Below are 15881 nucleotides of genomic sequence, written 5' to 3'. Positions count from 1 at the left end.
TGGACACAAAATGCATAGCACCGAGAAGCTCAGCTTGAACAGTGGCGCTGCTCCACGCAGGCAGCAGGGCCACTGGGCTGGATGAGAGCTGCGTGTAGACTGGTTTGACCAAAAGCTAGAGCTGGGAGCTTTAAGAGTCCCCCTACCCTCCTTTATAACTATTAATGCTGGAGGAGTTATTTGTGTTCTTGACTGGAACTTAGTGCTCAGTTCCCCAAATAATCTGCAAACTAATGAGTCTCCCAAGCTCCCATTTTCTTATGCAATATGAACAGTTGAAATCATCTCTTAGAATATCAGCTTTTCATTTTTTCCCCCATCCTAAACTTCCACAGCAAAGTTAGAATGGAATAAGTATCAAAGAGTAACTCAGTCCCTTAGTTGGGTGGGTTTCTTGTCATATGTTTAATGTTACTTTTATAGGGAAGCATGTTCTGTATTTTATACAGTATTTCCTTTTAGTCAATGTACTGTTTCGCTTGATGCCCCTAAAGCAGACAACATAGATACATAGAAATGCATATTTCAACAGATGAAGGAAAAGGTATTCCATGAAAGGGCTCTTCTCAAAGCCACTGAGTCTGGAACAAAGGTGAATGCTGAGATCCCTTGACTTCCCAGACTAGCCCCAAGTTATTGTTACTTCTGATTTATATTAGGTAGGGCTTGTAAAAAATTACAAAGTATCTTCTGAAAATCTAGGCATTTTCTTACCTTAGATTTGTGATCTGATGTCAGTGTCTGAATTTTAATTTCTGTTTCTTTTTTCATTTCGAGACAATTACTTCCCCTGCAAATGGAAAAATCACAAATGTGTGCCAATGTTAGATATCTTCCCATCCCATGAGCCTTTGCTTCAAAGCTTTCTAATGAAGACAATTTGTTCATCAAACATGGGAGGCCATGGCTCATTGGGCAACATCAGTATTTCTAGTAACAGATGTATACCTTACAAAATATCTGTATCGTGATTACTCAATTCAACCACTACACAAAGAGACACTCCAGACCTAACAATGATTTCATTGTTAAGGGTATGTTGTCAGAGTTTCCATTTTGGTTCCTGCTTTTCTTTAGGCTATTTTTCATTTATTCAATAAAATATTATTTGAGATAAAAACTAGAAAATAGGTCCTCAGCCTTGAAGTGAATTTTTAAGCTCTTTCTGGTTGTAAAGCCAGATTTTTGTCTTTTACACATGCCAGCAAGGCAGAAAATAGCGTTTCTTGGCATCATAGGGCAATTTTTGCTTCTTATTCTATTGTGAGGAGGAAATATACAAGGCAATTTCCCAGCAACCATTACTGCTTATTTCAGTGATTATTTTTTCCTTTTGTAATATCTATAGCACTGCTGAAACCAGAACAGGTTCTGAGCTTGTCTTCAGCATATATGCTCTGATGTATTATGCCCTAAGTCGGAATGCTTCGCGATATTACTGAGAATGTCTCCGAGAGAAGCATTATTCTAAAAATGCTAGGACTTCATCAAAACTGTTACCTCTCAAGGGCTGGCACTGAGTATGCTTTCTCTTCAGTCTGCTATTTGGTGAACTTGTAGCATCGCAGAAATATCCCCTGGGCTAAATTCTAGACAAAATCTTTTATACTAAATGCAATGATAGGTTTTCTTTAACAGTCTTATCTGGGAACATGGGCTAAAGATCCTTGTAACATTAAAAACTAAGATTGTATTTTTGTCTCCAAGAGTAGATCAACCTTAATATTTATTTTATGGTGATGCAAAATGGTTTCTGTAATTTCAAAATTTCCCAACTTCAGCTTGTCCTTCCTTTCCCCTCCATTCATCTTAAAAACACCTGAGTTTTCCACCTGGGTGGAAAACACAGGAGAGACATTAGTTACTGTGTCATCTACCAATGGCTGTCGAACGTGAATAAAGCTCTTCTTTTCCACCTCAATCCCTGCCTTCAGCTGAATGAATCTCTTAATTCCCAGGAAAAACTTTTAAAGAACACATAGTCAAGACCAAGTTCTTCCTTGGCCTAAACAGTCAGCTTCACTGTGCGAAAAGATAAAATATAAAAAGGTGAAAAGCCTCCAGAAGGAAATAAAGAGCCATTACCCCTTCTTCTTCATTGCCTTCTCTAGGATTTTCTCATGCGTCGACTTCTCTTTGTCATACTGTGCCACAATTTTGTCAACTTGTGTGCAATGCAGCTTCTGCATGGTGCTGTGCTCCTGAAGAAGAAGAATCTGTAGTTACAAGCTGAATCTGTAGTTACAAGGACTCTTCCTGATGGTTAGTAAACTTCACCTATGTTGGGCTGGCATGATTTTCACCAGCTTTCCCAGAATCTTGGTTTAGAAATCAAGGAGTAACCAATTCTGAGAACTGGAAGGATTTCCAACCTCCCACCCAACACAAGAGTTTCTTGAACAGGGATATTCCAACAAGGGAGTCCATAGCCTCAGCCTAATGAATGTGCCCCCCTCAAAGGGCATCCCTGCGTACTACAGGGCAGCACCAATTGGCCTCAAGTCCTGTCTTCTACATATCCATGTTCTTCATAGGACTTCTACGGTTCATCTTTGTTGTGCTGAGACACCTAATGAGTCCACAGCCCCTTTCACACATTGGTCCTCAAATACCCAAGTTCAGCTCCCATATTTTCTCTCTTTCACATGCTAACTATCCACATGTGACATGGCTTCTAAACACCCAGCACATTTTGGAAGGTCTTAAATACCATCACTCAATAGTGAGAATTGCCAGTGGGGTTGTCACTGTTATCTGACTGCAAATCCTCATCACTGGGATCTTCCACTGGCTTCCTCACCTAGGTGCATTCACAAGGAGGACATAGTGTCCAGGAGCTGTGGCCATAAGTTTTACAGATATTTCAAATATTTCCCCATCTGCTTCCTGTCATCATTGAAGTTGGGGCTGCAACACTTAGAAAATAAGAGTTTTTCCATAAACATTCTTTCCTCCTGATAACTTGGCCACAGTCAGTGACTTCTCTGAAGTCAGATATCCTTAGCTTCTCAGCAAGCCAGAGAGGAAACCAGCACAATAAGTAATACCTAACTCTAAGTGATACTTGATGTTATATCCTAGTCTTACTCTTAAGAAACTAGGCAGATGGGATGGTACTGAAGACTGGAAGGGACAAACGTTGCTCAGGTTATGTAACCTCCCTCACAGTCCTATTTCCTTTTACTATTTTAGAGAGAGAGAGCACAAGCCAGTGCACGCACGAGTGAGCATGCCTGCATTAGTGGGGGAGGGGCAGAGAGAGAGAATCTTAAGCAGACTCTATGTTCAGCACGGAGCCCATCATGGGGCTAGATTCCAAGACCCTGGGATCATGACCTGAGTCAAAATCAAGAGTTGGACGCTCACCTGGTGGCTCAGTCGGTTGGGCACTGGACTTCGGCTCAGGTCATGATCTCATGGTTCGTGGGTTTGAGTCCTGCATTGGGCTCTGTGCTAACAGCTCAGAGGCTGGAGCCTGCTTCAGTTTCTGCGCCCCACTCCCCTGCTCACATTCTCTCTCTCTCAAAATTAAATAAACATTAAAAAAAAAAGAGTTGGATGCTCAACTGACTGAACCACACAGGCACCCCTCCTTTTACTTATTTTTTAAATTAAGTGACTTAATTAAAAAAAATTTTCCTAAATTAGGCTAGACTTGAAGGAAACCTAATTTATGAATGTCTTTAAAAGATTTCATAATTTCTTTATCCATTCATCAGTTGATGGACATTTAGGCTCTTTCCATAGAAACTTAACAGAAACCCATGGGGGAGGGGAAGGAAAAAAAAAGAGGTTAGAGTGGGAGAGAGCCAAAGCGTAAGAGACTCTTAAAAACTGAGAACTGAGGGTTGATGGGGGTGAGAGGGAGGGGAGGGTGGGTGATGGGTATTGAGGAGGGCACCTTTTGGGATGAGCACTGGGTGTTGTATGGAAACCAATTTGACAATAAACTTCATATATTGAAAAAAAATAAAATGAAATGAAAAAAAAGATTTCATAAAATATAAGAGAAGTGATTTTTAACTTTTCCAAGATTTCCTAAGTTTCCCAGCACTGTTAGTCAATTAACATAGGACTTGAACTACAATTTGGTTATACATGTATTTTTCGGAAACACGTTAGTGCACATGTTCCTGGAATTTTTGTCCATTTGGATAAATATCTTTGGGAGAAGTCGTGGAGGAGGGTAGTGCTGGGTGGGGAGGTTCTCAGAACAGAAATTGACAACGGGGACAAAGGGTGGTCCAGGGTGATGCTATCTTGCTGTGGATTTGGTGTTAGGGAATTGTATGAAACAGCATCTTGCTTAAGCTGTGGTTGAAACACCTCATAAATCTAACATTCTCAATGTATGTGCACTTGGTGTTATAAACACATTTCAGCCAGGGTTTTTGCAATGTGGCATTGAGTTCAGGACATGGGATCTTCAGTCTCAAATCCTGGGGCAAGTCACTGGGCCTCTTGATCTGTTCATCTTTGTAATTGGGAGAGCAATACCTAGTTCACAGGGATGTTAGGACTAAAAGTAAATATAGTATCAATCCTATTTCAAATGTCTGCTATATCTTATTCAAACTATAATAACTTGTTTATATTATTCAATATCCATGATAATATAGAGTGACTTGGGATAAGGGACAGCAATTAGAATAATTAAATCAGTAAACCTTCCCTCCATGATGAATCAACTGCCTCAGGAATCAACATGTTAACATATCCTTATTTGAATGGATTTAACTAAGCTTGCGTTGCTGTGGACAAAAACAAGCCTACCAAAACGCCCTATTAGTCTTCCTTTTAAGATTTAAAGGCATTATGCCTGCTCTGTACGTGTGTTAATCTTCCTGGGCAAGAGTTGCGGCAAGATGGCGGCTTAGGAGGACGCTGGGCTCACCGCACGTCCTGCTGATCACTTAGATTCCATCTACACCTGCCTAAATAACCCAGAAAACCGCCAGAGGATTAGCAGAACAGAGTCGCCGGAGCCAAACGCAGACGAGAGGCCCACGGAAGAGGGTAGGAAGGGCGGCGAGGCGGTGCGCGCTCCACGGACTGGCGGGAGGGAGCCGGGGCGGAGGGGCGGCTCGCCGGCCAAGCAGAGCCCCCGAGTCTAGCTTGCAAAAGCAGAGGGGCCTGACGGACTGTGCTCCCACAACAAGCACGACTTAGCGTCTGGGAGGTCATAAGTTAACAGCTCTGCTCGGAAAGCTGGAAGGCTGGAGGACAAAGGGAGGGAGAGCTGCTGAGCCCCCTGACAACAGAGCTCAGTTTGGTGGGGAACAAAGGCGCTCGCCAGCGCCATCTCCCTTGCCCATCCCCCAGCCGAAATCCCAAAGGGAACCGGTTCCTGCCAGGGAACTTGCTCGCTCCGCGCAAACACCCAACTCTGCGCTTCTGCGGAGCCAAACCTCCGGCAGCGGATCTGACTCCCTCCTGCTGCCACAGGGCCCCTCCTGAAGTGGATCACCTAAGGAGAAGCGATCTAAGCCTGCCCCTCCTGCCCCCGAGCACCTTGCCTACCCACCCCAGCTAATACGCCAGATCCCCAGCATCACAAGCCTGGCAGGGTGCAAGTAGCCCAGACGAGCCACACCACCCCACAGTGAATCCCGCCCCTAGGAGAAGGGAAGAGAAGGCACACACCAGTCTGACTGTGGCCCCAGCGGTGGGCTGGGGGCAGACATCAGGTCTGACTGCGGCCCCGCCCACCAACTCCAGGTATACACCACAGCACAGGGGAAGTGCCCTGCAGGTCCTCACCACTCCAGGGACTATCCAAAATGACCAAGCGGAAGAACTCCCCTCAGAAGAATCTCCAGGAAATAACAACAGCTAATGAGCTGATCAAAAAGGATTTAAATAATATAACAGAAAGTGAATTTAGAATAATAGTCATAAAATTAATCGCTGGGCTTGAAAACAGTATACAGGACAGCAGAGAATCTCTTGCTACAGAGATCAAGGGACTAAGGAACAGTCATGAGGAGCTGAAAAACGCTTTAAACGAAATGCATAACAAAATGGAAACCACCACAGCTCGGCTTGAAGAGGCAGAGGAGAGAATAGGTGAACTAGAAGATAAAGTTATGGAAAAAGAGGAAGCTGAGAAAAAGAGAGATAAAAAAATCCAGGAGTATGAGGGGAAAATTAGAGAATTAAGTGATACACTAAAAAGAAATAATATACGCATAATTGGTATCCCAGAGGAGGAAGAGAGAGGGAAAGGTGCTGAAGGGGTACTTGAAGAAATAATAGCTGAGAACTTCCCTGAACTGGGGAAGGAAAAAGGCATTGAAATCCAAGAGGCACAGAGAACTCCCTTCAGACGTAACTTGAATCGATCTTCTGCACGACATATCATAGTGAAACTGGCAAAATACAAGGATAAAGAGAAAATTCTGAAAGCAGCAAGGGGTAAACGTGCCCTCACATATAAAGGGAGACCTATAAGACTCGTGACTGATCTCTCTTTTGAAACTTGGCAGGCCAGAAAGAATTGGCACGAGATTTTCAGGGTGCTAGACAGAAAAAATATGCAGCCAAGAATCCTTTATCCAGCAAGTCTGTCATTTAGAATAGAAGGAGAGATAAAGGTCTTCCCAAACAAACAAAAACTGAAGGAATTTGTCACCACTAAACCAGCCCTACAAGAGATCCTAAGGGGGACCCTGTGAGACAAAGTCCCAGAGACATCACTATAAGCATAAAACATACAGACATCACAATGACTCTAAACCCGTATCTTTCTATAATAACACTGAATGTAAATGGATTAAATGCGCCAACCAAAAGACATAGGGTATCAGAATGGATAAAAAAACAAGACCCATCTATTTGCTGTCTACAAGAGACTCATTTTAGACCTGAGGACACCTTTAGATTGAGAGTGAGGGGATGGAGAACTATTTATCATGCGACTGGAAGCCAAAAGAAAGCTGGAGTAGCCATACTTATATCAGACAAACTAGACTTTAAATTAAAGGCTGTAACAAGAGATGAAGAAGGACATTATATAATAGTTACAGGGTCTATCCATCAGGAAGAGCTAACAATTATAAATGTCTATGCGCCGAATACCGGAGCCCCCAAATATATAAAACAATTACTCATAAACATAAGCAACCTTATTGATAAGAATGTGGTAATTGCAGGGGACTTTAATACACCACTTACAGAAATGGATAGATCATCTAGACACACGGTCAATAAAGAAACAAGGGCCCTGAATGAGACATTGGATCAGATGGACTTGACAGATATATTTAGAACTCTGCATCCCAAAGCAACAGAATATACTTTCTTCTCGAGTGCACATGGAACATTCTCCAAGATAGATCATATACTGGGTCACAAAACAGCCCTTCATAAGTTTACAAGAATTGAAATTATACCATGCTTACTTTCAGACCACAATGCTATGAAGCTTGAAATCAACCACAGAAAAAAGTCTGGAAAACCTCCAAAAGCATGGAGGTTAAAGAACACCCTACTAACGAATGAGTGGGTCAACCAGGCAATTAGAGAAGAAATTAAAAAATATATGGAAACAAACGAAAATGAAAATACAACAATCCAAACGCTTTGGGACGCAGCAAAGGCAGTCCTGAGAGGAAAATACATTGCCATCCAGGCCTATCTCAAGAAACAAGAAAAATCCCAAATACAAAATCTAACAGCACACCTAAAGGAACTAGAAGCAGAACAGCAAAGGCAGCCTAAGCCCAGCAGAAGAAGAGAAATAATAAAGATCAGAGCAGAAATAAACAATATAGAAACTAAAAAAACTGTAGAGCAGATCAACGAAACCAAGAGTTGGTTTTTTGAAAAAATAAACAAAATTGACAAACCTCTAGCCAGGCTTCTCAAAAAGAAAAGAGAGATGACCCAAATAGATAAAATCATGAATGAAAATGGAATTATTACAACCAATCCCTCAGAGATACAAACAATTATCAGGGAATACTATGAAAAATTATATGCCAACAAATTGGACAACCTGGAAGAAATGGACAAATTCCTGAACACCCACACTCTTCCAAAACTCAATCAGGAGGAAATAGAAAGCTTGAACAGACCCATAACCAACGAAGAAATTGAATCGGTTATCAAAAATCTCCCAACAAATAAGAGTCCAGGACCAGATGGCTTCCCAGGGGAGTTCTACCAGACGTTTAAAGCAGAGATAATACCTATCCTTCTCAAGCTATTCCAAGAAATAGAAAGGGAAGGAAAACTTCCAGATTCATTCTATGAAGCCAGTATTACTTTGATTCCTAAAGCAGACAGAGACCCAGTAAAAAAAGAGAACTACAGGCCAATATCCCTGATGAATATGGATGCAAAAATTCTCAATAAGATACTAGCAAATCGAATTCAACGGCATATAAAAAGAATTATTCACCATGATCAAGTGGGATTCATTCCTGGGATGCAGGGCTGGTTCAACATTCGCAAATCAATCAACGTGATACATCACATTAACAAAAAAAGAGAGAAGAACCATATGATCCTGTCAATCGATGCAGAAAAGGCCTTCGACAAAATCCAGCACCCTTTCTTAATAAAAACCCTTGAAAAAGTCGGGATAGAAGGAACATACTTAAAGATCATAAAAGCCATTTATGAAAAGCCCACAGCTAACATCATCCTCAACGGGGAAAAACTGAAAGCTTTTTCCCTGAGATCAGGAACACGACAAGGATGCCCACTCTCACCGCTGCTGTTTAACATAGTGCTGGAAGTTCTAGCATCAGCAATCAGACAACAAAAGGAAATCAAAGGCATCAAAATTGGCAAAGATGAAGTCAAGCTTTCGCTTTTTGCAGATGACATGATATTATACATGGAAAATCCGATAGACTCCACCAAAAGTCTGCTCGAACTGATACAGGAATTCAGCAAAGTTGCAGGATACAAAATCAATGTACAGAAATCAGTTGCATTCTTATACACTAACAATGAAGCAACAGAAAGACAAATAAAGAAACTGATCCCATTCACAATTGCACCAAGAAGCATAAAATACCTAGGAATAAATCTAACCAAAGATGTAAAGGATCTGTATGCTGAAAACTATAGAAAGCTTCTGAAGGAAATTGAAGAAGATTTAAAGAAATGGAAAGACATTCCCTGCTCATGGATTGGAAAAATAAATATTGTCAAAATGTCAATACTACCCAAAGCTATCTACACATTCAATGCAATCCCAATCAAAATTGCACCAGCATTCTTCTCAAAAGTAGAACAAGCAATCCTAAAATTCATATGGAACCACAAAAGGCCCCGAATAGCCAAAGGAATTTTGAAGAAGACCAAAGCAGGAGGCATCACAATCCCAGACTTTAGCCTCTACTACAAAGCTGTCATCATCAAGACAGCATGGTATTGGCACCAAAACAGACACATAGACCAATGGAATAGAATAGAAACCCCAGAACTAGACCCACAAACGTATGGCCAACTCATCTTTGACAAAGCAGGAAAGAACATCCAATGGAAAAAAGACAGCCTCTTTAACAAATGGTGCTGGGAGAACTGGACAGCAACATGCAGAAGGTTGAAACTAGACCACTTTCTCACACCATTCACAAAAATAAACTCAAAATGGATAAAGGACCTGAATGTGAGACAGGAAACCATCAAAACCTTAGAGGAGAAAGCAGGAAAAGACCTCTCTGACCTCAGCCGTAGCAATCTCTTACTCGACACATCCCCAAAGGCAAGGGAATTAAAAGCAAAAGTGAATTACTGGGACCTTATGAAGATAAAAAGCTTCTGCACAGCAAAGGAAACAACCAACAAAACTAAAAGGCAACCAACGGAATGGGAAAAGATATTCGCAAATGACATATCGGACAAAGGGCTAGTATCCAAAATCTATAAAGAGCTCACCAAACTCCACACCCGAAAAACAAATAACCCAGTGAAGAAATGGGCAGAAAACATGAATAGACACTTCTCTAAAGAAGACATCCAGATGGCCAACAGGCACATGAAAAGATGTTCAGCGTCGCTCCTTATCAGGGAAATACAAATCAAAACCACACTCAGGTATCACCTCACGCCAGTCAGAGTGGCCAAAATGAACAAATCAGGAGACTATAGATGCTGGAGAGGATGTGGAGAAACGGGAACCCTCTTGCACTGTTGGTGGGAATGCAAATTGGTGCAGCCGCTCTGGAAAGCAGTGTGGAGGTTCCTCAGAAAATTAAAAATAGACCTACCCTATGACCCAGCAATAGCACTGCTAGGAATTTACCCAAGGGATACAGGAGCACTGATGCATAGGGCCACTTGTACCCCAATGTTTATAGCAGCACTCTCAACAATAGCCAAATTATGGAAAGAGCCTAAATGTCCATCAACTGATGAATGGATAAAGAAATTGTGGTTTATATACACAATGGAATATTACGTGGCAATGAGAAAAAATGAAATATGGCCTTTGTAGCAACGTGGATGGAACTGGAGAGTGTGATGCTAAGTGAAATAAGCCATACAGAGAAAGACAGATACCATATGGTTTCACTCTTATGTGGATCCTGAGAAACTTCACAGGAACCCATGGGGGAGGGGAAGGAAAAAAAAAAAAAAGAGGTTAGAATGGGAGAGAGCCAAAGCATAAGAGACTGTTAAAAACTGAGAACAAACTGAGGGTTGATGGGGGGTGGGAGGGAGGAGAGGGTGGGTGATGGGTATTGAGGAGGGCACCTTTTGGGATGAGCACTGGGTGTTGTATGGAAACCAATTTGTCAATAAATTTCAGAAAAAAAAAATGAATCAATAAATATATATTTCAAAAAAAAAAATCTTCCTGGGCAAATAAATAAGAGGCTCTCTGCAAGTGCGGATTCAAACATGTTAAGAATCTTTCCTATGTAATCTTTCTGCTTTCCTGTTTCTTGCAAGTATCGAAGGGAGGGTGGAGAAGGTTGTTCCTTTAAATATCCTAGCACAGCACCAGAAAAGGAGAGGCTTTGAAGCTTGGAAGTTGACAGACTATTTCTTAAGGAAATATTCTGGTGAATCTTATTCACCCAATTAGATATGAATGAGGCTGTTTGTGCCAGAAAGGTGTTCATGATGGATTCCAGTAGGTAAGATTATGCTCTACAAGGGTAGGGCAAGTCTTTGTACATGGCACAAAGGTTGGTACATAGCAGATGCTCAATAAATGTTTGTTGTATGAATGAAAAAAAATAGCAAGGGAAGACAGCAAGAGGACTTGGAATCTGGTCTTAGCTCAGCCAATCAGTAGCCAAGTGGCTTTGTGAAACACACACTAATCTTTCCAGGCCTCACTTTATTAGAAAACTAAACAAGATCCACTTGCACAACCTAATTTGTGGGTTGGTTATGAGCTGCAAAATTACCTAATGTATGCATAAATAATATGAAAGTTTAGAAGCATATTGAATTGCAATGATAACAGGTAATACTAATAACAAGAAACTTGGTCTGGAAAAATGATCTCTGTGTTTCTCTATGTGCTCAAAATGATTCCTTTGTGGTATGCAGTGATCACAGAAGTGTTTGGGGATAATTAGCTTTCCAAATACCAACTTCTTTTACAAAGGAATGGGGTTCTAATTACTGATTATTGTCTGATTGGGGGTCAAGATTCAGCTTCCCAAAGTATAAAATAGAGGAACCAGGAAATAATCTCTCAGTCCATTTTCATGCAGAACAAATCTATCATTGACTTTATTCTTTGGTCATTAATTAAATCATGACCTGCCATGGAAGAGGCATACATATTTTTTCATTCATTCAGGTCAAGAGTATCAAAATTAAATGTGTTCATTGAAACGTCAATCTCAATTGGGACACTTTGGGGAGAATGCATGCACAGCTTTTAGCAGGATTTGTACATTTCTCATTGGAGTGAAGAGTACACTCAGCTTCTTTAGGGAGAAACTTTTGCTACAATTCATTCTTGTGACTGATGGGGCAGTGGGCATGAACGACTGCACCACAGATCCTGCTGGAAAATTGGAGTAAATCATGTTTGCTCAGCATGTGACTCTGAGGTCAGCAGTAAGCTGCCTCCTTGGGTGTTGCTGTGTCTCGGGCCCTTTCAACTTCATAACAGACTTATGGGTCTGGCATTGAGGTCTTATTATGAATTACAATTGACGAGTTTAACAGCACTCTTGATGTTATCAGCTAAATTGCTTGTATAGCAAAGAACAAATTTTCCATTAGTAGCTTTACTGAAATGCCAAATGTTAGTTTCTCAGGCATTTCATTTGACTCATCTGATGGTGATGTTGCAAACTGCTATCGCAGCGGATGCATCCAGTCTATAAATGTTAAGTCCACTCCTCAAACTCACATGTGCTTTGAAAGAAAACTGAATTAGGGGCCAATATTTAAAGATATGGAAGTTCATCTAAGAGTCCAGATATTATGAGTCCCCTTTTGAGAATGAAGCTGGCCCATGGACTCTCAAGGCACCAATGGCAGGAGCTAAGTCTGACATGCCTCTTGAATGGGAATGAATGTTCTTCTGCTTTCTGTATCTGGCCAACTTCCTTATTTGGTCCCTATAGGCATTTACATTGTAATTATTCCTCTAACATGTTATTGGGGCTAGTTAACCAACTTTGGGTTTTATTGGCTCTAAGAATTTGACCACATCAGACAATTGAAACGTATGCCCATTTCTTAATGAAAGAAACCCTATTTCTGGACTCCAGTGAGTCATGCATTAGGGGAGATGACTGTTGCTTAATTCTGTTTTTGCTGTGTCTCATCTAATGGACACTTGAAAACCATTTCCCTAGTTTCCATTTCAAATGGAGAGGTGGTTCTAGAAAGTGAGAGACACATAAAAGTCTGATTGCCAGCTGCACTCACAGGGTCAAAAACAATGGCCATTGACCCCTGCCATTTTCTAAAATCTAGGCATGTTAGCTAGCATCCTGATCTCATTTGAGGCTCAAATGGTCATTATCCCTGATTTTTCTCTTAGTATCCTACAAGCAGCTCACATGCCTATTTCTGTGGCTCTCCTGCAAGTGATAGATCCTCCTACACCAGAATTCCTCTTCCATCCTGTGGCTAACCTTCAAGTTTGAAAACAAGATTTCTTTTGCATATTACATTTGTGTCTTAAGCCACTGGGATTTAGCTCATGGATTCTCTGCTTCCCTGTAGGTCTAAGAAGTGGCATTATTTACCTCAGCTGATGTATAAGAGTGGAGAGTCCCTGCAGTAATAATATGGACTAGGTAAGAGCCTCTGCTCTTAGCTGCCAACTGCTAAGGTTGATGCATGGATGCTGTGGTTGGCAGGGTACAGCCTGGGCCAGGTTCCCTCCTCAATAGTTACTTTATAACCCAAGACCTTACAGTAGCAAATCTCAGCCCCATCTTAGGTTGCTTCAAAACAGTTAAAAAGGTTTATAGATGTTTCACAAAAAGGCTGGGGGTATTTTTTCTCGTTTGACAACAGGTCAAAATCTGTTTTTTTAAGGAGGACTGGTCTACAGCTTGAAGGCAAGTGGGGGGGGGGGTTCCACTAGGGGTCAAGGGACAATGAAGAGTGCCAAATAATATTCCTAAAGAAACAATTCTCAAAATTTAATTTTAATGTGTGAAGGAGAGGAGCTTATTCATTTCCTAGGCCTCTTCTTGGTGATTATAACTAAGTCTCAGATGCAAGCATATGCATTTTTTACAAAGCCTCCAGCTCCTGGCCCAAGGATCATATGTTGAAAAAAACAGTTCCAAAGGAAGCCAAGATATTTGTGTCCTGATAGGATCATGATGGCTCTTAAAAACCTTTTACTAAGACCACCAAGAATATGTGAGAAAGAAAAATCAATGTGTGAAAATTCAGGGGTAATGGAATTCCACTACTGGGTATTTACTCAAAGAAAACACTAATTAAGAAACATATATGCATCTCTATAGTTACAACAACCAAGATGTGGCAGCAATGCAGGTGTCCATTGGTAGACAAACAGATAAGGAAGATGTAGGGTGAGTTACTGTGTGTGTGTGTGTGTGTGTGTGTGTGTGTACATAAACATATATGTAAGATGGAATATTATGCAGCCATAAAAAAGATGAGATCATGCCATTTGCAACAACATGGATGGACCTAGAGGATATTATGCTAAGTGAAATAAGTCAGAGAAAGACAAATACCATATGATTTCACTCATATGTGGGATCTAAAAACACCAAAAACAGGGGCGCCTGGATGGTTCAGTCAGTTAAGCGTCCAACTTTGACTTGGGTCACAGTCTCATGGTTGATGAGTTCAAGTCCCGCACTGGGCTCTGTGCTGATAGCTCGAAGCCTGGAGCCTATTTCAGATTCTGTGTCTCTCTCTCTCTCTCTTCCCCTCCCTCACTTGTACTCTGTCTCTCAAAAATAAACAAACATGAAAAAAAATAAGCCAAACCAAATGAATAATTAAACAAAAAGCAGAATCAGACCTATAAATACAGACTGATGGTTGCCAGAGAGGACAGGGTTGGGGGGATGGGCAAAATGGGTGAATGGAAGTGAGAGATAGATTCTAGTTATAGAATGATAGGTCACAGGAATAAAAAGTACAGCATAAGGAATATACTCAATGGTACCATAATAGCCTTGTATGGTGACAGATGTAGCTATACTTGTTGTGAGCACAAAAGAGTATATAAACTTACCAAGTCCCTACCTTGCACTGCTGCAACTAATTTAACATTGCATGTTAATGATACTCCAAAAACTTGGAAAAAAAAGGGGGGGGGCATGAGTTCTGGAGTCAGAATTTTAGTTCACATCCTGGGGCAGAGGGAGAGAGAGAATCCCAAGCAGGCTCCACACTCAACACAAAGCCCGACACAGGGCTCGATCCCACAACTCTGGAATCATGACCTGAGCCGAAATCAAGAGTGAAACGCTCAACAAACTGAGCCACTCTGGAGTGCATTTTTAATAAATGTGGATAATGTGGTGAGTTGTAAAAGGTGTGCATTCAAAGTAAGCAAATGAGGCTCGTTACCAGCATTAACTAGTTATATTACTCTAGGCAAGGGACTCACCTCCCTCATTTTATTCATGTCTAGAATGTGGGCAGTGTCAATTGGGTTTTGGGGATACTGTGAGGATTTGAGAATGTATATAAAATGTGTAATACAAAACTGGCATTAAATAAATGTTAGCCTTATTAGTTTTATATAAAAACACTACAGAATTCAGAATTCATAAATTATGCTGCCGAAGCAGTCTGAATAAAAAAGTGGGTCCCCTGTGTACCGAATGTAGGAGAAGGGATTCATTCATAAGCTTATAATCACACACTTGTAACATGGACTTCTGTGGTGCATAAGGATATGAAAACAAGCTGTGAAATGCATTGCCCTGCTCAGAAATACTTCTGAAAAGCACTCTGAAAGGCAATAGGCAAGCATGGAATATTTTGCCATGTCAATTTACTCTGTTGCTCAACCTAAGGAATTTTGAATGCTTCCTCCAAAAAATGCTCCCTAACGCAGTTATGAAGGTCCACACAATTCAGATTTGCGGATTTAGGGAGATTTAAAAATCTTCTTTTAGGTGTTGGTTCCATTATAATATGGGGCTCCAAGAAGCTCCTCTGTTTTCTACAAATGAAGGCAACGTACAGTCTTTCAGCCATCTGGGATCTACTGGTTATAACACAACATGGAGGTGTCCCTGCCAACAAGAGTGAAGAAATGGATTTGGCTGAATTAAGTGCAGTGTTGTCTGAGGGGAAGATCCACCAAGGTCAGCTCTAAACTGTCTCACAGAAAAGTAATTTTCCACCTATTAATGGACTGAATGTTCTGTCTCCCCTCCAAATTCCTATGTTGAAGCCCTAATTTCCAACGTGGTGGAATCTGGAGAGGGGGTCTTTGGGAA

At 41.1% G+C, this 15881-nt stretch overlaps 1 protein-coding gene across 12 annotated transcripts in view; it reads right to left on the bottom strand.

The window, feature by feature from the left end:
- PLCB4 (phospholipase C beta 4) overlaps positions 1-15881 on the bottom strand; it is a 426835-nt gene that overhangs the window by 16533 nt on the left and 394421 nt on the right. For all 12 annotated transcript variants that reach the window (XM_047852988.1, XM_047852994.1, XM_047852992.1 and 9 more), the window contains 2 exons: positions 2086-2201; positions 715-790 (listed from right to left, as the gene is read on the bottom strand). In XM_047852988.1, coding sequence (XP_047708944.1) covers positions 715-790; positions 2086-2201 — 192 coding nt within the window. The remainder of the gene's footprint in view (positions 1-714; positions 791-2085; positions 2202-15881) is intronic.

This window comes from Prionailurus viverrinus, chromosome A3 (assembly GCF_022837055.1).
Source record: "Prionailurus viverrinus isolate Anna chromosome A3, UM_Priviv_1.0, whole genome shotgun sequence".
NCBI classification, from domain to species: Eukaryota; Metazoa; Chordata; class Mammalia; order Carnivora; family Felidae; genus Prionailurus; species Prionailurus viverrinus.
Note: the sequence above shows the minus strand (reverse complement) of the source record. Positions and strands in the feature narration are given on the sequence as shown.